Here is a 23,252-nt window from a genome sequence, read left to right on the forward strand (position 1 = left end):
TTATATACAGTGTATATCTATCTATATAAGATAATGATGCACATCCTAAGTGTCTCTGTCTGTATGTGTGTGAATGTGTCTGTGCATCAGTTGGCTCTGACCCACAGCCCTCCGCTATCAGAGATTTTTGTGTTCACGGACGCCTCTCCTAAAGATCATCATCTGCAAAGTTCAGTCCAAGCTCTCATTTTAGAGAAGCAAACAAAGGTAACAGACAAACATAAAATCATCACATTCATACACATACACACTATTTTTATGCACCTAATCTCTGTATTTATGCTAGGTAAACTTCCTGCTGACAGAAGATCCAAGCCTTATAGCAAGAGGAAGAGGGATGAGAAAGAGGAGGAGAACAGAAACTTTGTCTCCCGATAGATTCTCTCTATATTCCTCTCTGTCATCTGTGTCTGGAGGAATGACCATCTTCACATCAAACAAAGACATCCAAAAAGTATCAGCCATTGTAGAAGACATAACAACTTCCAGCAAGGTACAGTCATCTGGAACAACAAGAGGACCAAAAGACCACATCCCCTTACTGTTTCAAAAATGTAATTTGTATTAAAGGGGTCATATAATGGTACATGCACTTTTTCAAGTTGATTGTACTGAAATGTGTGTTGGCTGTGCCTGTACACAACCATCCTATTATGATAAAAATCCATCCAGTGTGTTTTTGTTTTAATCTCCTTATATATTTTCCCCTGCCTCAAATCGAGCCGTTCGACCGTGTGACGTCACACGGTCGGACACCCCTCCCAGGATTGTTGATTGACAGCAGTGTTTCAACACAGACCCGCCCTCGCTCGTGAGCGAGCTGTCAATCATAGTCCGTCATCATTGTTGATACACTGGAGCAGAACGGCACCTAAGCGATTGTGGCGTTCTGTTCTTCGGTGTAATAACGAACACAGCAGTCATTTTGATGTTCCTAAATCTGAACCGCTGAAGACGCAGTGGCTGAGTTTTGTTTATGATGGGAATATTCCCCACGAGCAACGTCAATGCGTTCATGTTTGCGCGAATCATTTTTCACCAGACTGCTTTATAAACGAGGGTCAGTATAAAGCTGGTTTTGCTAAGAAGGGGCGGGGTGACCAAAGCTCATTATCATTTAAAGTCATATGCACTGAAACCGCGTGCTGAAAACGGAGCTGTTTTTGAGCAGGTAAAATTAGTGTTTTCTTAAAATACTAATGAGAATTTTTAATAAAAGTATATTACAAAGTTTTCATTTAGACCCTAAAGATTCATATTAACTTGTACAAAAATGGCATTATATGACCCCTTTAAGGTATTCTGCCTGTTTTTGTTAACAGATTTCTTATTTGTTTCTCTGAATAGGTATCTCTGCTTCACGCAGAGGGCAAGTTGGACTCACCGAACTCCTTTCGCGTGGACAAAGCTGTTACGAAAGTGATGCTGCACATCACAGGCCAGCACACACACTGTGAGCTTGTCAGCCCCTCAGGTACACCTACTGACCTACCTTACAGTCTCTTACTTTCTGAACAGCTTTGACTAACAGGAAAAGTAATTTTTATAGACTTCATAGATATTACAGCTTAATTTTCTATTGTCATCATTGTGCATTTTATAAAAACATGAGTGTAAATTGTGTTTAATAATAAATAAGTAAATAATAATTGGTTTTAGAACCCCTGTGAGCAAGCCAAATGTGACTGTAGCAAGGAAAACAAAACTCCAAGATGTAGGTTAATGGAGAAAATAACCTTGGGAGAAACCAGACTCACTGTGGGGGCCAATTCCCCTCTGGCTAAAGAACATGAATATAATGCCGATATTGGTCATTTATGTGTAGTGCAAGAAAGAGAGCATCTGTGAAGAGTTAAAGGGATAGTTTACCCAAAAATGTTAATTATCTCATTATTTGTATCTCAGGTGTGTATGACTTTCTTTCTTCACCAGTACACATTTGAAGAAAAACAGAAAAAATATCTCACCACAGTAGGCCCTTAAAATGCAAGTGGATAGTGGATCACAGATAGTTTCACAGACGTCATTTATATGACTCCAGTGGTTTAATTACTGTCTTCTAAAGTGATATGATCGCTTTTGGTGCAAAAAGTACTTTTTAAGTACTTTTTATACTATTATCCTATAAAACTATGTTACTTTAGAAGACATAAATTTAACAGTTGGACTCGTATGGATGACGTTTGTGCTGACTATCTGTGATTCTTGGAGCTTCAAATGTCGAGTCACCATCCACTTGCATTTTAAGGACCTACTCAGAGCTAAGATATTTTATAATTTTCTTCAAATGTGTTCTGGTAAAGAAAGAAATTCATACGCACCTGGAATATCATGAGGGTGAGTAAATGATGAGAGTATTTAAATTTTTGGTGAACTGTCCCTTTAACCAATCACAGTTAATTTTGTTTTTACATTTAGGGGTAGGTTTGTCTGAAATGCCGCACTAATAGACGGATGCTGAAAAAATTCTGTGAACAGGTGGACGAAAAAAGAAAACCTGAAGAAATGTTCGTAAACTTTGATCAGAATTTCTGTCAGTCTGAAAGTAAAAAGCACTTATTATTTCATAGACACAACTCAGAAATCAAAGCAGAATTTACAGTTCTGCTTGTGAATATCTTGTGTGCTTGCTATTAAAGGCAGTTCTCATTGAACAGCAGGGCTGTTTTGTACCAATCCAGGCTTGTTGGTACTGTTATGGTTTCTGTCCATTCACTGTGGTGCTGTGAAAAACATGAGTAGAATGGACTGACTGGGCAAGTGACCGATCAAGAGTCACCAAATCACTACAGACATTCCACCACCAGCATGGTTCACTGTCCTGAGTATGGTTAAGTAAAGTAAAGTCAAATCAAATTTATTTGTATAGTGCTTTTCACAATAGGCGTTTTTACAAAGCAGCTGTTCATTAAATTATGCTACAGTATAACAGAAAATGAATGAATATAATGGGAACTAACCGTGCTGAGAAATCAAGGAATGGTTTGGAATGGAATTGTACTGGACTGTGCTCCAGTGGAAATGCTACTGGAAACTTTCCTAAATTTTCCTCCATCCTGACCAATGGTGAAAAAGTGCTTTAAGTTTCTCAAACAAAACTTTGTAAATCCTTTCTTTCACAAAATGTTTTTAATATGTTTCTGCCTTCAAAAAAAGATACCATTTCAATGAACACTGGACTGTAATGCACATGAAGTGTTAAAGTGTTTGTAATATGTATCTCTCTCAGGTGCTCGTCAGTCTTTTCCTGGTTCTGAAGGTCCAATGGCAAAACTGGACTCATCTCAGGGTCTGTACAGAATAAGCCTGCTACCTCCTTTACAAATAGGCATATGGCAGCTCATGATCAGAGCCATTGGACCGGTTACATTCAACGTCTTAGGTAAAGATGTTGGCAAAAACACTAAGTCTAGTAATAACTGGTAATAGAATTGTGCATAAAAAAACCTTGTTGTCCCCTAGGTGACAGCAGTTTGGACTTCCTGTACTATTTTGCAAAAGAGGCCAATGAGACACATCCAGGACTGAGGAAAATAGAAGGCAGTCCTATAGCAGGTTTGTCTGAGACATGTTTCAGCTTTTTACAGAATTATTCTCTGAACGTTATACTGTATGTGTACAGTTGTTGTATAAAATATCTTTCAGAAATGTTTGTTTATATTTTCATACAGTGGCATACACTTTGATTTCTAAAATAAAATAGATCTACGCACTGCAGCTGATTATGTGAGTTTTTGTTCCTAGGCATCCCACTCTTTTTAGTGGTTGCGGTAACAGGCCTCTCACCCAATGAGGAGGCCTTTAGTCATGTGACCTTGTTGGGGCTCAGTGGAGAGAGCCTGCAGAAAGTGTTGCTGAATTCATCTTCTCACTGGTCTGGAAATGAGTTAGTTGGCCATATGGACTCCGTTCCCAGAATGCCATTCAGCTTACGTCTCTCTGTGAAGGATGGAAGGGGGAACCTGCTAGAAAGGGTTTCCTCTGAAATGATTCAACCAACACACGTACAGATACAGGTATAAATGTAGACAATTCAGAGGAAAATATCTTGGCAAAATGTGAAATAGCTCAATGTGACAGGGCGGAGGTCCCCTGTCAGGCTAATTAAGCCTCCGAGAGGGATAAAGGCCGCCTGCGAATGGTGGTTTGAGAGAGAGAGAACGTTTACGGGCAGCTGACCGTCATGTGTGTGTTTGTGTCTTTTGTTTAAGTTCCTCATTAAAATATTATTTATATTGTCAAGCCGGTTCTCACCTACTCCTTTCCATTGTTCCCTTTACACTCAATTATAATTGCGTCTCATCCATAGGTCTACTCTCCTCCACACCTTCTCCCAGGTCGCACCTCTGCTGTGCTATTTGAGGTATTTAATCATGGCCCCAACTGTCCCTTCACGCTTTCAGCAGAAGATGACCATGGGTACCTTTCCCACAGAGACCAATCCAGGTAAGCAGTGTAGAAGGAATGATATAACAGGATGAATCAGTGAATGACATGCTGTAAAATTTAAACTGAATTGCCATTTGAGTTCTCAAACTTTTAAGTACACTTTCAAAAATGTCAGTTCTATGAGGAACTTGCAAAATGGAACCCATACTCTAAGTTCCTGCACAAACTCTAAAGACTGTCTATGGGTACTCAGGTAACCTCACCAGTAATGTTTTGAGGCAGTGGCAATATATATATGAAACCCACAATAGGATAATGAGCTTATTCTAGGGCGGCACGGTGGTGCAGCGGTTAGCACTGTCGCCTCACAGCAAGAAGGTCGTGGGTTCAAACCCTGGTTGCCCTGGCCTTTCTGTGTGGAGTTTGCATGTTCTCCCCGTGTCTGCGTGGGTTCTCTCCGGGTACTCCGGCTTCCTCCCACCATCCAAAAGACATGCAGGCTAGGTTAATTGGTGTCTCCAAAAAAAAAAAAATTGCCCTAGATGTGGATGTGGAGGTGAGTGTGAGTGTATGTCTGTCTATGTGTGGCCCTGCGATGGACTGGCGACCTGTCCAGGGTGTCCCCCGCCTTTCGCCCAATGTTAGCTGGGATAGGCTCCAGCCCCCCGCGACCCTGTACACAGGATAAGTGGTTGACGATGGATGGATGGATGGATGGATGGTCTAAGGATAGTCTACATAATTATGTAAGGACATTTATATAATTGAATTAGTCGCGTTCACCAACCATTTTAAATTAGATAAATGACAAATAACTAGATTATTTGTCTGAATAAAATTCTCCACCATTAAAATGGCCACATTTTCATGTGCCACAGAACAATAACTCCTTCTTATGAATGTTGATTTACAAGCAGACCAGAATCAACTTGCACAAATGTACACAAAAGCTTTATTTAACTAAGTCACGAACACATAACTAATCTAAACAAAAACATACAGCCAAATCACACATACATGGGAAATGGAAAAGTGAAAGTGAATGAAACTGGAACAGAATAGGGAAATTAAGCAATGAAAAGAGTAATTTAACCATCTGAAAGAACCATCCATTTCTTACTTCAAAGCATCTTTGTTACAAAGGGGTTTTCAATTTATACTAAACCTCGGTTTAGTTAGTTAATTGTACAATACTTGCAATGCCTTGGCTGTTGAGAGAGTGTCCGGATGCAGTCTCAGGAGAAAGTCTTGATGGTTCCTTGAGTCGATGGTGTTGAAGTTGTAATCAATTTCTTCCGCGTTGAATGAAGAAATGATGATGAAATTGCAGTGTTAGTTTGACTCTATTTTGGTCAAGGAAGTTACACATGGCTTGATGTGTTGAGGCCTGCCGACCCGAGACCTCGTGGTCGGACCAAGGTGTAGCGAATTTGGAGGCGAGGTGTAAAGCAAGACTTTCTTGGAAGAATCACAACATTTTCTTGTTCCCAGACTTTGCATTATCGACAAGAGAGAAATGTGATCGAGTCAAGAAACGTCAAGAAGTTACATCAATGGAAGATCGCTTTTGCACTGATGTTTCCTGCCAAACTGAGAACAGATATTAAGGTTGGCCGCGAAGTATTTTCATGCCCCAAACAAGCACTGTCCTTCATAAAAACATTGCAGTGATTGAGCCATTTGGTGTTTCTCATGGAAGTGGATTGACTTGCTGTACTTACTCTTGGCTATCTGAAGAAGCTGGGCATTGTTTTACAAATTATTTTCTATTATGTAATTTTGCCTCACAAAATCTGTATAGAAGCACTGGATTTAAGCAATCCGATGGCAAAGTTGCTGCAGGGACACTCGTAGGCATGCATGGACTCCTTGAGTTTAGAGGAATCGACCCCGGTTGTGGTTTTGACAAACAATTAATTTTTTCTTTATATCAAAATGTCAAATGTTAGTGTGAGTGGATTATCTCTCTCCACGTGGAATGTGAATGGGTTGGGGCACCCCATAAACAGAAGGAAGGTTATATATTTTCTTAAACGTAAGAAATATGAAATAGTTTTTCTTCATGAAACTCATCTTTCCCTGCAGAAAGCTGAAAAAGATATGGGGTGGACATGTTTTCTTTTGGCTCGAGTAAGAGCAGGGGAGTCATTATAGTGATAAATAAACATATACAATTCAAATATCTCAAACAGAATAATGATAAATTAGGGAGAGTCATTATTGTTTTAGCTGAAATTCAAGGGCAAATGTTTATTTTGGATAATAATTATGCACCTAATGCTGATGATCAGGGCTTTTTATAGATCTTGAAGGGATGCGGCAAGCCGCTGGTACCCCTCGTGATATATTGGGAGGACACTTTAATCTATTGATGTACTAGTGATCCTAGTGAAGCAAAAGTGTGTAAGCCCCTGTGACACTTCACAGGATGTGTAAAAATCTTGGTCTTACAGATATTTGGAGAATTTTGAACCCATCTGGAAGGGACTATACATTTTTTTCATCAGTTTATAAGATTTAATCTAGAATAGATAGCCTCATTCATCAAAAAATGCAAAGAACGAGAACTTGTGGAGTTGGAAGAAAATATTAAAAGTGCCAAGGCAGAGCTGAAGCACCGAATGTCATCTGATGGCCTCAGGGAATTGACTCGATTGAAATACAGATATAATAATATTGTGTCGCTGAAGGTGGAGTTTTGGCTATTCAGGGCAAGATGAGTCTGGGGACAAAGTAGAAAACTTCTGGCTAGATATTTAAAACAGAGAGTTTCTTTTTGTACCATTCCCTCAGTGAAATTTGTTGGTGGTGAAATATTTACCTCAGCCACTGATATTAATCATGCTTTTAAATAATTATATTTTGATCTTTACAGTTCCACATATTTGTCTACTGATGAATACATTAGAAACTTTGTGGAACAATTAGAAGTAACTAAATTGACGAGTGTAAAAGTTACCGTCCAATTTTCCTGATCCAGCTAGATGTAAGAATTTTGTAAAAATGTGGTTAAGTAAAGTCATGACATCTCTTATACATATAGATCAAGTGGGGTTTATTCGGGGATGCAGCTCTTCTGATAACATTAGGCGTTTCATCAATATCATGTGGTCAGAGACGAATGATCAGACTCCGGTCCCTGCCATCTCACTTATGCGAAAAAGGCATATGATATGGTAGAATGGGATTATCTTTTTAAGATTTTGGAAATATATGGATTTGGAAATACTTTTATTGGATGGATTAAGTTGTGTTATAGACACCCTGTAGTGGTGGTACAAACCAATTGATTAATTTTCAGATTATTTTCCTCATTGTTGTTCTGTCTTGCACTGGAACCATTAACAGCCACAATAAGAAAGGAGGATGATTTTCCAGGGGTGATGGCGGGAGGTGTGGCGTATAAGTTTCTGCTTTACGCAGATTATATTTTATTATTCATCTCTGACCCCATGAGATCTATGCCTTGCCTCCACAGAATTATCAAGCTTTGGCTCTGACTGCATAATGCCCAGTAACGTTTTTTCGGCTGGGCGCCTTTCACTGGGCCAAACATGGCATTAAGAATTTGGATATTTTATTCCCAGCAAATTTATGTGATTTAGTCAGAGTTCATTTTGATTCTTTAATAAAAATGTCTGATGCAATTTAAGACTTTGCATCGGTTCTACTGGACCCCCTCTAGATTATATACTTTGGGTCTTAAAGACAACCCCACCTGCTGGGAGTCCAATCAGAAGACAGGGACACAATACATTTTGGGGGATGTGTAAAGATCCAAGAATTTTGGTTGGGGGTTCAGAATTTTATGTGTGAAGTGTTAAACACTGAAGATTAATTTAGCCCCAGACTCTGTATCCTGGGCGATGGTATGACACTTAACACTGAGGACAAATATTTAAAAAGTTGGGTCCTAGCCAGAGTCATGACAAGTTGGAAAATCATCCTCAGGGTGTGTGTGTGTGTGTGTGTGTGTGTGTGTGTGTGTGTGTGCATGCATGCGTGCGTGTGTAAAACAGAAAACATTCTTAATCGGACATCAGACAAGTATATCATGATGCTTAATGTCGAACCCTGTTATCTAAAAGCTAATCTAAAACATAACCATTTCATCCAGTTTTCCGAGCTGGGAACAAAAACCGCAGTTGGAGATGAAGAGGGGCCTTCCTAACTTGGCATTCTGATTCCAATGTCTGAACATTCTTAAGAATTAAAAGTTCATTGCTCTTTGAAAGGGTGTACTTGCATTATTATGTTATTATATTATCATTATATCAGTGGCATGAAATGGCCTTAAAATGACAATAATAAATGTTCTGTCATTCATAGACTGAACATTCATAGAAATCTGTTGGCTGTTCAATGATTGAGATCCTTGATTTTTTCCAGGCAAAGGTTGTTAATTGCTGAGATGGGCTCTGTGAAAAGGGAGGTTGAGATAAGGGTCCCTCATGATGCTCAGACAGCCAGGGCCATCACCCTGACCCTTACTGTCCAAGCAGAGGATTCACCAGAATCCAACTATGCTGTGGTTCATCTGACAGTGATACCTGAGGTGGGAACTTTCACAAATACAACTAATATTATCCACCTTTTTCCTACGTTCCATGATACTTAACGCAAAATGTGGGCGTTAATTCCGTTATCAAGTACACAGATGTAGTTGAGGCATTCGTCCATTCATTCTTTTGTTGCAGTGTTGGGGATTTGAGGAGATGGTGTCTGATTTCATGATGGCATACGTATATCAATAACTATGTCAGTGTGTTACTGCAAAAAAGTCAAAGACAAAGAAAACACGAACATTACCGGTGCACTGTTTCTCCCAGATGCAGACTGAATTTAATCTAAGCACAAATGCAACATTTCAAGCAAAATTATCCATTGTTTTAGTGGAGTAGACTACCTCTGTTAGTTCAGCTTCAGATGTATGTGTCATCAGACAGACTGAGGAAGAGCCGTAAAGTTCTCATCCTTGGTTATCATTGCTTTTACAAGTTGTCTGATCAGATGGTAATTTAATTTTAAATCTGCATGTAAGTTTAAACTTTTGCAATGGTCATTCTGACCATTCGTGATCGGATCATCCGAAACGCATCTTAAAAAGGGTCTAAAATGACTGCAGCCGGAGCTAGCGAATGCTATAGAAGTCGCACCCCACATTCGTTTCCCCAGTAAGACTGTCAGCAAAAAGGTGGATACAATGAATTCTCTTAAAACATTTTTTAAATGAAGCGGAAAAGCAGTTGGTTTCTTAAAGGATGAAAAACCCTCATGCCATCCGAGATGTGTTTCTTTCATTTTCTGAACTCAAATTATGTTTTTTAGAATAATTACTCAGCTCTTTGGTCCACACAATGCCAAATGGGTGCCAAAATTGTAAGCAAAATTCCCAATATCCTGTTTCATTCAGACATCCGTCAGATTAAGGACTTATAATTGGTTGCAAATGCCACTTCATGTAAACTTTATCTAGCCTGTAAAAGTAAATATTGTATTTATAAATGCAGCAACCTCATAATTCTACTACTTTCTGAACAGGAGCCTGATACATCTCCTCCTGAATGTTCCGCCCTGGGTGTGGAGTCTGCCTGCCCCTCTGTATGTGCTCTGGGTATCTGGAAAGTCTCACTGGTAGCAAAAGACAGAGGCCACTCTGGACTGGCATCTGTACAGCTGGCAAAAGGAGAAGGCACCCTCATCCTGTCCGAGATGAGTAGAGAGAGACGCCAAGACCATTTCCAATATGTTCATGAAGAAACTGCAGAAGCAGTCAACCTCCCTTTGTTACAACCACAGAAGAACACTACAGAGTCCATGGAGTTTCACATTAATCAACATCTTGAAACAGAAGTTAAACATGGACCTCAAAGGCTGGAGGGTTTCCAGTTAGTCAGTGGGGATCCTCCATTGAACATCAGTGAATGGACAATGGGTAAGCCTGTAATGTTGAACTATTCCTCAGGCTGCTGTGCCCCTCAGGCAGAGCTGGTGCTGTGGGACAGAGCGGGTAACATGAGACGCTGCCATCTCATAGCCAGCCAGCAGAGGGCATTAAAAGAAAACAACAGTACACACAGAGGGACATATATATCATGGATAGTTCTCATGATGTGGATGCTGTGCTGTCAATTAGCATTGAGTGTAATCTAGCTGAAATGTAATGACTTTTTATTATGCAACACTGTATGAACACAAGCCATTACTTGTATTTAGTGTTTCATATGCATTAATAATAATTCACTGAAAAAACAGAAACTGACAAATAACTCAGGGCTAATTGTGCTTTTTTATTTTGTGAATTGCTAGTTCTTCACTGGATTCTATTAGAATGGCATGTAAAATTCTAGCTTTACATACCCATTGTAGTATCGAAAACAAAGTAAAAGAAGGCCTAATATAATTCTTTCATGTTTTTTTGATTGATATAACACGTCATACAGAGTGTTGTGCATACTCCACTTTTTTATATACTGCACTGTCCTTACCTAATGGACATATGTTGTTAAAATTTACAATAATAATAATAATGAAAGATATTAAATTAAACATGAGATTCAGACAGCACAATCATACTGTCTTAAAGTTGCAGCACAATGGTTCATCTGAGTACAGTAATACTGCTTGTCTTAGTTGTATTTTTGTTGAACTTTTTTTTTTAGATATTATTTATAAATAAATATAAAGGAGTGCATTGTGAAAAACATGGCTGGTGCACTCAAAGGATTCACAGGAAAAACTCCATCAATGTGTTAAAATTTGTAAATACTCTACTGGTCTGTAAGTGTGGAGATGTCTGCAAAAAGCTGCTTCTCTAAGTAAAACTAGAGGAACTATGTATTTATCCTAATGAGAGTGGCATGGTGGAGGGCGGGGCCGGGTTGTGATCACCTTTGAAGGAAACAGGTTATAGGGATCATCACTTCTGAATGGAACGCACTCCATTATTTAGATGAGTTGAAAAGATGTAGCAGCGCAAGCCAGAACTTCCTGAACTGTTTGCCGAATTTCACCAAACCCTTGCATAGATACTGTAGGATACTGTAGAATGAATTGTTAAATTCATCAGTATTAAAAGTGAATTTAAAATATTTAATCATTTATTGTGCCCCCTTTAAATATATGCATTTAACCACTTTTTACAAATGTTCTGGTCTTTGACATTATCCAAATGTAGTCTGAGTACACTATCGTACTGGCTAAACATTTGAACAAGTTCAAGGAAGTTGCCCTGGTTTGAGCTGGAAGACTCGTCATCACCCCTGAAAGCCTTCCCCTGCCATGCAAGATATAAAGTTATGTCAATTAATGGGGGTCAAAATTTCTCTGTTTCTTTGTTTCTTTCGCTCTCTTTTTGCATTGTTTTGAACATCTGATACCTCAAAAGCTGCTTGTAAAGCACTCTTTTTGTATGTGTTCCATCACACCATGCTTGTTAAGTGGGCCTCTGCATGCCCTTTTTCCAGTTGTTTACCCCAGCCACTCTCAATGTACTCTTGTTGTACTTTGGTTTGTTAAGAAAAAGCCGACAGCTGAAGCAGTACATACCGTAATTTCCGGACTATTGAGTGCACCTGAATATAAGCCGCACCCACTGAATTTTAAAAGAAAATATTATTTTGAACATAAATAAGCCGCACCTGTCTATAAGCCGCAGGTGCCTACCGGTACATTGAAACAAATGAACTTTACACAGGCTTTAACGAAACACGGCTTGTAACAAAAATAAATAAGCTTTAACGAAACACGGTGTGGCAGCGGGGGCGTAGTCAAGCGCCCGTCCGGGAGAGAAAAGCGGTAAGGGCACTTACATCAAGTGCTGAAAACTGTCACACTGGTGCCAGTGTGACAGTTTTCCCAAGAAGGACACGTGAAACAGGGCACTTGACGTTCCAGGTAAGGCTTTTAATGGCCACAGCAATGTTTACAATCAATTTTATAAAGTTTCTCAATTCTTGGTCTTCTATGCGCCAACACTAGACTGACGTGTGTCTGTCTGTCACTCACTCACTCTCTCTCTCTCACTCATTCGGTCTCTGCTGCCTTTTTATGCCGCTCTACCCACGCTTACTGAAATTAGACACAGGTGTTAGACATTAGCTCAGGTGTAAGCGCCCTTACCGCTTTTCTCTCCCGGACGGGCGCTTGACCACGCCCCCGCTGAATTTGATGTCTACGTGTGCACGTGCATATGTATGCATGTTACAGTGTCAAAATAAGATACAGTTTTTTAATAATGTGTTGTATTTGTTCTTGGTCAATATGCGTGGATTGATCAGTATTTATTTATATTTTCTTCTTTCTAGTTAGTGTGTTTTCTTTTCAGGTGCTGGTTGTGCAGGGCAACTGATTCATTCCTACAGCTGCATGTATTATATAATCATTCTGACCTGGGCCATTTTTTATATCTTATCTCCTAATTCAGCTCCCACCTGCCATGGGCCAGCTATGACAACACCTGGAACACAGGTGATAAATCATCCTCATTTAAATCAAACAAAACTTACAGAAAACAGCAGCACATAAGCAGTAATTTCTGTATCTGGAAGGAAGTAAAATCAACAGTCAAGGTGTGTGCAAGAATGTCACTTGAGACAAAGTTGTTAACCTCTTTGTCTTCTTCTGCATTCGCTACTGTTTACATAACAACATAGTATACCAATTTTTGAGTTCTCATTTAAGTTCACATACATTTAAGTTTGAATTCACATACAAATGACTTTTAACTGTATAGCAAAATAAAAATAAATTATTACATATTAAACTTTTTGGAGAGTTATCATGTTGAAATGTGACAATTTCTTGTATTGTGCCTGTAGATGGTGTATTTTGCAGCCAAATGTCCTTATATGATGTTTCTGGTGTTGATGATCCTTGGGTTGATTCTTCCCTGTTTTTGCTTACATATTATTTTGCTGAAATTCTTGTTTAGTTCCTCGTTCCTGTTAGTTTTGTAGTCCTTTTGTAGTTTTCTTTCATGATTGGCTTTCCCCTGATTGTTTTCCCCAGGTGTTCCTCGTTCCCTTGTTTGCCCTTGTGTATTTAAGCTCTTGTTTCCTCTGGTTTCTTTGTTAGTCTTTGCAGTTGTTGTTATGTTCTGTACTGGGTTCCCTGTATTTTATTCCTGGGTTTTGGTCCTTTATATTCTGAGTACTTTGTTTATCTTTTGTTTCATTATATCTGCGTTTAGATCCTCATTCCTCGCCTGCCTCGTTACAGAAAGATTGACCAAAAATAGATCTAGCTGACAAAATTCTGCTTCTGGACCAACGGGTCCGTCCAGTTGAGGATTATGTCTGAGTTTTTAGAGCTAGTGAATTTAGTGCACTATCCAGACCGCTCTCTGGTGGTTTTTTTCTGGTCTGAATAGTGCATGGAAGGAACTGATGCCTCTGGCTGATCATCACTAGACACTCTTCAAATATGTTTAGGAAACTTTGCCATTCTTGAGGATGCAGACTATGATGACCATACTGCAATATAATAAACAAAGGAACAGCCTTAGAGCCTGACTTCGTGATGGCTGATGAAAAGTGCTGTAGAGTTAGACAGACTTGTGTTTTAGAGTTCTGAGTAGAGGAAGGCAGTAACCATCGAAGTACGCATACTCTTTCGGGTTATAAAACAGTTGAACTGAAGGATTTTCAATTGAAAGATCTCACTCTCAGATCATTCAAAACCTTTAGGGAAAGTAAACAAAAGCCCACCACTTGTGAGAGATCTGGTCTTTCAAAGTCTGTAATGTCATTGATAAAGCATTGGAAGTGTGTTAGAGAGGTGGATGGCTTGCTTTATCGCATTGTGATTGGTTCTACTTTGTACAGGGTCATAGATGTGCAGGCTACCACACATACAATTGAGCCTCTTGAGGGTGGTCTTATAAAGAGAGTCCATAGATTTGACTTGCACCCTTGTGTTTACTATTCCTGAGCCAGAGGTGACTGAAACCTGTTCTCCCATAACACCACAACTGAGGGGAGAATCTGTTTCTGAGCAGGTTGAGGTTGTGCATTCTGATCCTGATTTTGTTGTTAAAAGTCTTTGTTTGTCCTAGTCTGCAAGAGACGGAGAATGTGTACCCTGTGTTAGCCGTTAAAGCCCCTATATGTGAACCTGTACTGATTTCTGAACAACAAGGTTTGGTACCAGAGAGAGTTGAGTCTAGCAATGACACAGCTCCTAGAGTGTCTGGTCCAGAGAGGGTTGGGTCTGACACTGGCATGGCTCCTAGAGTGTCTGAACAAGAGATTGTACCAGAACAAAGAAGAACTAAAAGAGCCAATGCTGGCATACACTCAGACCCATTTAATGAGCCAAAATCAGCATGCAATCCTGTTTCACTTAGTTCTGAAGTCTTCTCTTAGGTGTTAACAAGTAGTGTGTCCTTTAGTGAAGCTGTTAAAGAAGTCAAAAGCATTAAGCCATCAGGGACAATTACTTTTAGCAGGGGAGAATGTAGCCAAGTAGAGAAATGTCATGTAATTTTATTTGTCATAAATTGGACATGGACTGAACTGGAGTTTTGTGACATGGCAGTTTTGCAACACTTGCTTTTTAAGACCATATGTGGTGCAAGAGAGCTCCCAGTTTTGTTCATCATTTGAGAATTACTTGGGTAAATATAAAATTTGATACAAAATGCTCTTAAATTGCATTAAATATGTGTTCAGAAGAGTTGTATGTTAAAACAGTGTTTGTTATGGATAATTTCTGAAGGATGCATATGGATTGTATGTGTGGAGTTTGACCACATTTTGGCATACATGGACTGAGCTATACCTCATTAAATGAGTTTAATACCCAGAGTGTTTTCCATTTTAGAGATTAAGTGTTATATGTGAAAGTATGTATAATGAGAAATGTATTGTTTAAACTTTTATATATGGCCTTAAAGCCTGGTTAAAATACATAAACTTTCTGAGCAAAAGTTGTATTAACAAGTGAGAAACTCGAAGTTCTAGATGGTACATGAGTTTCCAAATTGGGATGTTTAGAGGGGCGTGTCGACGTGAAAGATAATGAACAGCTTTGATTTTGCTGAATTATTTCAACTTCTGTAATTTATTTCAATAATAATAATAATTTGCTATTTATGACAGTCAACTAATGACATACCCTTCACGGTTTGTACAGTATAAAGCAAATTAATTAATAATATGTTAGATCCCATGCATCAATAAATCATATATGTTGGTTATAAGTGATGCTGGTTTATTCACTAATGTTTATTCACTGGTACAGCAGAAAAAGGGCCTTTGCCATCATTCATTGCATAATTGTTTAAGTTTGGCTTCTGTTTTTTCCCACATGAATGCGTTAAATGTCATAACGAATGCCGACTTGAAGAAATCACTGCCTGGTACGGCAACAGCATCACTCTCAACCGCAAAGCCCTGCAAATGGTGGTGCAAACTGCCAGATACATCATCAGAGGTGAGCTTCCCTCTCTCCAGGACATCCATACCAGGCAGTGTGTGAAAAAAGCTTGGAGGTTCATCAGAGACTCCAGCCACCCGAGCCATGAGCTGCTCTCACTGCTACCATCAGGCAGGTGGTATCGCAGCATCAGGACCCGCACCAGCTGACTTCATGGCAGCTTCATCCCCCAAACAATCAGACTTTTGAACTCTTTATCGCTCACGATTCATATAACAGCACCGCATTTTATTAGCCTCAGACTGGTCACACATTTTATACTTCTCTTAATAACACATTGGCAACTGACTATCAACCGACAGCTGAATGTCACAACACTTTATATTTATTTTCACTGATTACATGGGGGTGTATTTTTATTGTATACAGTCTTATATTGTGTATACTGTATATTGTAAATTATTAGGTGTATATTGTACATTGTGTCATGTAACAATTTGTGTGAATTGCGTTATGTGTAAATCAGATGTTTATTGTAATTTTCATATTGCTATTGTATGGTAATGTTGCTTGGAACTGCACCCAAGACTTACACCCACTATTGAACTTGTGTATATGGTTGAGTGACAATAAAGGGATTTGATTTGGAGGTAAGAGCTTCCTAGGTGCAATTGAAGACAGCATCCGATTTCAAGATGCAGGAGAGTGACTTCACACAAACATGTCAGAACGAGGGGAGATATACAAAGTAAGTGATAAACATTCACTTTTTTCAAGTAATATCAATAAATGAGTCAAAGTTCTTACATTACATGATATTAAAGCTTGTTTAACAAATTTCTGCAGAAGCAGGTGTATAAAACTTGATATATTATACTCTCTTTTGATAACTGTACACCTGCAGCACAAATGCTTGTGTTGCAGCATTGTTTATCAATTGGGAGGCTAGGAAACGTCTCTGGTTACAGTCAAACACCAACTAAGATAACGTGAGCATTACAGATTTGTTTCCTTAAACGTCGACTTCCGAGAATCTGGCAATGGAATGCCTTTATGATCGGAGATTTGAGATATCAAGTCGGAATATCCCACATCCGATTTGAATGGAACGCAGCATGACTTGCAGGAATGCAGAAAATGTGCTCACCCAAGGCTAGATGGAGCTATTCTCTCTGACATCTGCAGCTTGTGTGCATGAAAGTTGGGGTTGGGGGGCATGCCTGAACTAGTTGATACAGGAAATCAGCAGCATAAAAAAAGAGGTTGACAAGCACAAAGTATTTTATGTATTTTGAAAATGCACAGGTACCAAATTTAAATGTTTTTAAATACAAATTACATTAGATTTTGTAATACAATTTTGTATTTCAAATGCATGTATCTGAAATACTGCCCAACCCTGCCTACAACTAATTAATTTTTTGATCACAAATGCCTAATATCATTGACCTATGATTATTTTTCAATCTATCTTCAATTTGAAAATTTACAGTTAATGAGAGTTATACTAGCATATTAAAATCCTAGTTAATGAAAATTATACTAGCATCTTAAAATCCTGCACCTCCTACACAAACGTTAACATTTTAAGGTGTCTTCCTCAAGAGAGCGCTCACCAGCTGAAAAGCAGAATCCTCCATTTGGCTGCTTGCAAAACTCAGGACAGACTGGAACCATTTGTACACGAAAATTATCCCTGTTTAAAGACCCTGTGAAATCAAAATTAAAGTTTCGTTGCTTTTAGTCCATATCTATTAGCTATAAGGCCAACTATATGCTAGTGTACATATAAACGTTGACAAAATTTGTTTTCAGAAGATATAAGCATATAAAATCTACAGTCTCTTCCAGCCCGAAGGGTGCACAATCAATGCTGAAGCGTCATTTCCAATAAGAACCACTTAAAATTTTTGTGTTAAAGAAGAATTTACAGATGTGCTAGCATGTATTCTCAACTTTATATTGCATGTCTTACAAACTCCTGATGAACACATTTAAATTATTATTTAAATTATTACCCTGTGTGTCATATAAACATGTGTAGCTATGTCTGTTAAAGGATGTTGTCCATCTAACTCATCAAAATGCATTTCATATTCACAATGTAATTCACACATACTGTAAATGCCGAACATATTGCATTAGTGGGGTAAAGCTAGTTTTAGTTTCGCAAATTGATTTTGTACTCTGCTTCACAAATGTAAATGAATGCACTTTTGCTTTTGTGATAACTTTTGATAACATCTTGGTTACTGTCGTAACTCCATTCCCCAATGGAGAGAACGAGACATTTTGTCGATGTAGTGACAATAGGGGGTCGCTCTTGAGTGCCCTGAACACCTCTATTCTTTTGAGAAAAGGCCAATGAGAATTGTCAAGTGGAATTTGCATGCCACTCCCCCGTACATACGGGTATAAAGGAGAAGGAATGCCCACTCTCATTCAGGTTTTGTGCTGAGGAGCCGAGACATGGTCTGGCCATTTCAGCAGCTAGTACAGTGTTGTCGCAAGAGGGACACAACGTCTCGTTCCCTCCATCAGGGAACGGAGGTTACGACAGTCACTAAGATGTTCCCCTTCTGTCACTCACTTGATGTTATATCGATGTAGTGACACTAGGGGTCCCTATAGAAAAACATAACCTCCAACAACACCCCAAAAAGACGTCATGTAGTTCCCCATATCCCTGAGGGGGGGGAGCAACGTGACTAGCATGGGTGCAGGCAACGCCAGCCGCGGCCTTTTCTCTCTATGTTTTCTCTCCACGGATTATTAGACCGGCTATGTCCATCTAACAGATTATTTAGATAATTATTTAGATTATTTACTAATAACTATAAAAACTCAGGAGCATTGGGTTACCTGAGTAATCGGCACCTGTGGAGCACCTATCCCATTACAGGGCATATTAGTACCCGTAGTGGGTCTGGCTGCGAACTCCTCCACCGAATTTGCAAGCCACAGGGCTAGGGAGGAAGGACATCCAGGATCATATAACTTTGTGAACTTGACTGGGGGTAAAAGCCCACGCTTTCGCCTCAGGGAAGGGGAAAGGCGCTATACGCAAGTGATACTCTAGGCCAGTTGTTCTGTATTACCAAACTCTACCTGTTCGTACCTGAAAAAACATGGGACGAAACCGGCTCAACCCGGAAATTTTAAAATCTCACAAAGGTATTGGTTGGAGTGTTATTGTATTCCCAAAGGGGTGAGCATGGCCTGGGCCTGGTATGCCAGAGCGATGGCATCCACGATCCAGTGATCCAGAAACTGTCCCAAGAAATTCACTAGGATTGTCTGTGATCTGGACAGCAGTTCAACAGGCAGCTCCACATAAGATAATCTATGCCACAGTGTCGAAGCAACTAAATTATTCACTATTAAATCTCTCCCTCTAACAGAATCCATTTCCATTTTTTTTATTTTCCCTCCATTTTTTCAATCACCCCTTCCCAATTATTTTGCTGAGTATTGGAATCCCCAAGATATACTCCTAAATATTTAAAAACCTTCCCTCTTCCAAGTCATCCCACTGGTAGCCCTCCCTCCCATTTCCCAAGAGCCAGTGCTTCACCAATGAAATTGTTCCAAAGTCATTAACAACAGAAACTAGATGGTTAATGTCTTGTTGCCCATTTACAATAACAATTACATCAGTGTAAAAGGAAATCTGATGCTGTATATCATGATGCAATAATAAACCTTTAATCTTGGTTCAATTGCTAACGAGAACCTGGCCGGCACACAAAGCAGCAGGTCAGAATGAATGACCTGACCCATCACTTTTCTCAGTCTATTAGTCAGAGTCTTAGAGAGGACTTTAAGATCAGAAAATAGCAAACAGGTCACCAGTTCTTGATCTTCTGCAAATCACCCTTTTTAGGTAGCATAGTGATATGATCACTGCTCTTCTACAGCTCAAAGGCAAGGAACCATCAGCCAAAGTTCTTTATAAAACTCAACTGGGAATCCATCAATCCCAGGAGCCTTTCCGTTCTCCATGCCCTTCAGAGCATTCAGGAGCACTTCTTTAGAAAGAGGCCTCTCCAGCTCTGCCTTTGAGCACTCCAAAATATTTGGCAGACCTTCATAGAAGCCAGCAGATAACTCCTCCTTTCTGTATTCACTACTGTACAATTTGTCATAGAATTGTACAGCTTGTTTTCTAATTTCAGTTGTCTGTTAATTCTTCCCCATTTTCTGAGCACAAAGAATGAATATAACGACTATGACCATTCTTTTTTTGAAGACCAAAGAAGAACTTCCATGGGGCATCTATCTGAGTTAAATTCTGAAAAGGAGATCAGACCAGAGCACCCTGCGCTTTAATGACGAGCAAATCTTCAAGAATGGATGTCTTTAGCTTTAAGTGTCTTCCCTCCCCAGTAGCCCCTGCTAACCCTTATATCTCCATTATTTCAGATTCAAGTTAGTGATGTCCCGAGAGACACTGAAAGTATACTGTTGACAAAGCATTTTCTCTTTAACCTTTCCATAATCCCACCATTGGCGTAAATTCTCAAAACACTGTTGTTTTTTTTATTATTATTATTCCCGAAAAAAACAAATACATCTTTAACACTTCCTTGTTGAATGATGTGAATTTTAAAGTGCCAATATGCACTCCTTGTCTTTATATTTGTTATAAACACGTTACATGTGACTAGACAATGATCAAAAAAGCCAGTTGGTGCAATAAAAAACTTTTCACAACATTAAATCGTTGCCTAAAACAATAAAATCTATCCAATCTGGCTAAGGAAATAACATTTTCCATATTATGTGCCCATATGTATTTTCTTATATTATTATTAATCTCCTTCCATATATCACATAAGCTATAAGCCTCAATGAGCTCATTTAGAGCACAACTTGAAGCAACATGGGGTTCCATATGAGTTCTGTCTAGACTATAATTCTCTGTACAGTTAAAGTCCCCACCCAACAACAGAAAATCATCTGAACTACAATTCTGCTGAATTGTATTTACATTTTTGAGAACAATACTCTTTCATTACCATTTGTAGGAGCATACACACTAATAGACACAGCCGTAAATGTTTTAAACTGAGCACTCACTAATATTTGTCTGCCAGAAATCACATGTTTAACCTCATGTAGCAGTATGAGTTAAAGTATAATGAGCTGGCGTACATTTGACCAATGCCCGTGCGAGGCTCCGTCCTATAAATATAGCGATTAGTCCTTCTAACGCCCTCTCTTGCTCGTTGGTGACTGAAGAGGTGTTGTGCTTCCGGGTCGCTCTCTCCGTGTGTTCTGCTGCGCTAACAGGTAGGGTAGCGGCTTCGCTGTCTCTACACGAATATCAGTTATTATCTGCTGTTATGGTTACTATGTGTTGAACGCTCAGATCTCCGGTTGAAGGGCCAATCTTGCTGTTCAGCACATTCAACGAACTGATTTGCTGCATTATCTGTGCCGTTGGCCCGCGTCAAGCTGTTTCCCTTGGGTATAAATGAATGCTGCTTGATCGGTATGTATGCCAAATGGCGTGTGACTCATTTATTTTTCTTTTATTAATTGGGGTTATGCCTGCATCGCTGTGTTGCCCGCACTGCTGCTGTTTGTTTTATGCCTGTGCTGCTGTTTGCTTTACGCCTGCACCGCTGTTTGCTTCATGCGCATGCATTGAACATTGTACCAGCAACTGGAGCCGATTGCTGTGCGCTGGTCTTGCCATTATAACCACTGGGCAATTAAGGCTGCATGGCTAAAAATATGTGCCATTTGTTTCATGTGGAATGCAACTGGAATGTAGGCAGTACCCCTTACTACCCGAACCACAATTTGGCGCAGTCGGCAGGACAATTTAACGCCAAGACGTGTTCAAGTTTGTTGTATTTGTTTCTTCTGTCTTTTTCTCTTTTTTTTGTGTTATAGGCAAAACAGCAGCTGGCGTTCTTCCTCCGCCTTCCTATCTCCTAACGGTATAGTTTCCCTTTGTTGGGTAGGGTAAGTATGGAGGGAGAGGTACAGGAGTTGAGGGACTTAGTTGAGCAGTTAAGAGCAGATAATGAGAGGCTGCGCCGGGAACAGGCTGTGCCTGGACCTAGTTCCGCACCCCCTAATGTGTTACCTACTGCCCTACCTATGGCTAGAGCCCCTATAACTGAGAGACTGGTTTTTGTGCCCCGTGATTGAAAATGTCCTATGTTCAGGGGAAGATCAGGTATAGGGTTAGCAGAATGGATTGAGGAAGTGCAGTCTTGTATGAGGGCGCGCCATTTGTCAACATCTGATCAGGCATTCTTTTAGTTTGATCACCTAGAAGGAGAGGCCCGCGATGAGGTAAAGTTTCGTCCTAGTGCGGAACGTGAGGATCCAGCTAAGGTAATTGCCATTTTACAGGAGCTTTGCGGTTGCTGCGAATCCTATGTAGCTCTGCAGGAAGCATTTTTCTCCCGTCGGCAGCGGGAGGGGGAAACCCTGCAAGAGTTCTCCCTCGCGCTGATGAGTCTTATGACGTCAGTAAAGCAGCGCGCCCCCGGCGATATACCAAATGCCGAAGTTTTGCTATGCGATCAATTTGTTGAGCATGTACTTGACGACGCTCTCCGTCGTGAGTTGAAACAGTGTGTTCGTGGACAGCCAGCCGCTACCCTGCTAGAAGTGAGGGCAGAAGCGATCCGGTGGGAGCGAGAGGGCTTGCCAGGGGGCGTTAGGGGACGGAGTCATTCTGTCCCTTCAGCCCTTGGGTTTCAGTTTGGCGTTCAGAGTGATTCTCGGTCGGTTGTTAGTTCACCCCAAGTTTCTGAGCAGAGTGAAATGCGAGAGATGCTGAAGCGGCAGCAGGAGCAGCTTAACCAGCTTACTCAAAGCACTGCCCGCCTGCAGAGCTCTAGCCAGCGCGGTCGTTCGTTTCATAATGGCCCCATAATATGTAGGCGGTGTCAGCAGCCTGGCCATTACGCCAGGGAGTGCGAAGGAGAACGTGTCCCTGCTTGTGCACACTTTTCTTCGTCTGTCCCTTCCACATCTATCAGGCAGTCGCGCCCTGCTCCAGCGTCGGAAAACTAGTACCCGCCTAATTGCAGAGCCACGGTTCGGAAGGGGCAGCGATTGGTTCAGTCGTTTTTAATTATTTTGCAGAGACTTCAAAGCTGATGTCCTCTTGTCCACATTTAGATGTGTGTATGGGTGGGGTTGAGGTTCCCTGCTTGGTAGACACCGGGTCAATGGTTTCTACAGTTGCCGAGAGTTTTTTCTCCAGCAATTCGAGCCATGGGGTCAAGAGAGGCTTCAGTCCTGTCACTGGCTGCAGCTCAAGGCAGCTAATGGGCTGGCCATTCCCTACCTTGGCTACTTGGAGCTTGACATTGAGCTTTGTGGTAAATTAATGCAGCGGTGTGGGCTGCTGGTAGTTAAAGACCCCCCTGGGGTTGTGTCTTCTCAGGTTCTTGGTATTTTGGGAATGAACGTTATTCGCAGATGCTACAGAGAGCTTTTTAGTCGGCATGGCTTAGCCA

At 40.2% G+C, this 23,252-nt stretch overlaps 1 protein-coding gene across 2 annotated transcripts in view; it reads left to right on the forward strand.

Moving 5' to 3' along the window:
- Positions 1-11,075, forward strand: part of LOC127622845 (von Willebrand factor A domain-containing protein 7-like) — a 35,590-nt gene extending 24,515 nt beyond the window's left edge. For both annotated transcript variants that reach the window (XM_052096954.1, XM_052096955.1), the window contains exons 9-17: positions 91-207; positions 287-493; positions 1,348-1,474; positions 3,230-3,382; positions 3,463-3,555; positions 3,745-4,016; positions 4,310-4,446; positions 8,779-8,944; positions 9,931-11,075. In XM_052096954.1, the coding sequence (XP_051952914.1) occupies positions 91-207; positions 287-493; positions 1,348-1,474; positions 3,230-3,382; positions 3,463-3,555; positions 3,745-4,016; positions 4,310-4,446; positions 8,779-8,944; positions 9,931-10,542 (1,884 nt within the window). In that variant the 3' untranslated portion in view covers positions 10,543-11,075. The remainder of the gene's footprint in view (positions 1-90; positions 208-286; positions 494-1,347; positions 1,475-3,229; positions 3,383-3,462; positions 3,556-3,744; positions 4,017-4,309; positions 4,447-8,778; positions 8,945-9,930) is intronic.
- Positions 11,076-23,252: the final 12,177 nt, after the last annotated feature.

This window comes from Xyrauchen texanus, chromosome 29, assembly GCF_025860055.1.
Source record: "Xyrauchen texanus isolate HMW12.3.18 chromosome 29, RBS_HiC_50CHRs, whole genome shotgun sequence".
Classification (NCBI taxonomy): Eukaryota; Metazoa; Chordata; class Actinopteri; order Cypriniformes; family Catostomidae; genus Xyrauchen; species Xyrauchen texanus.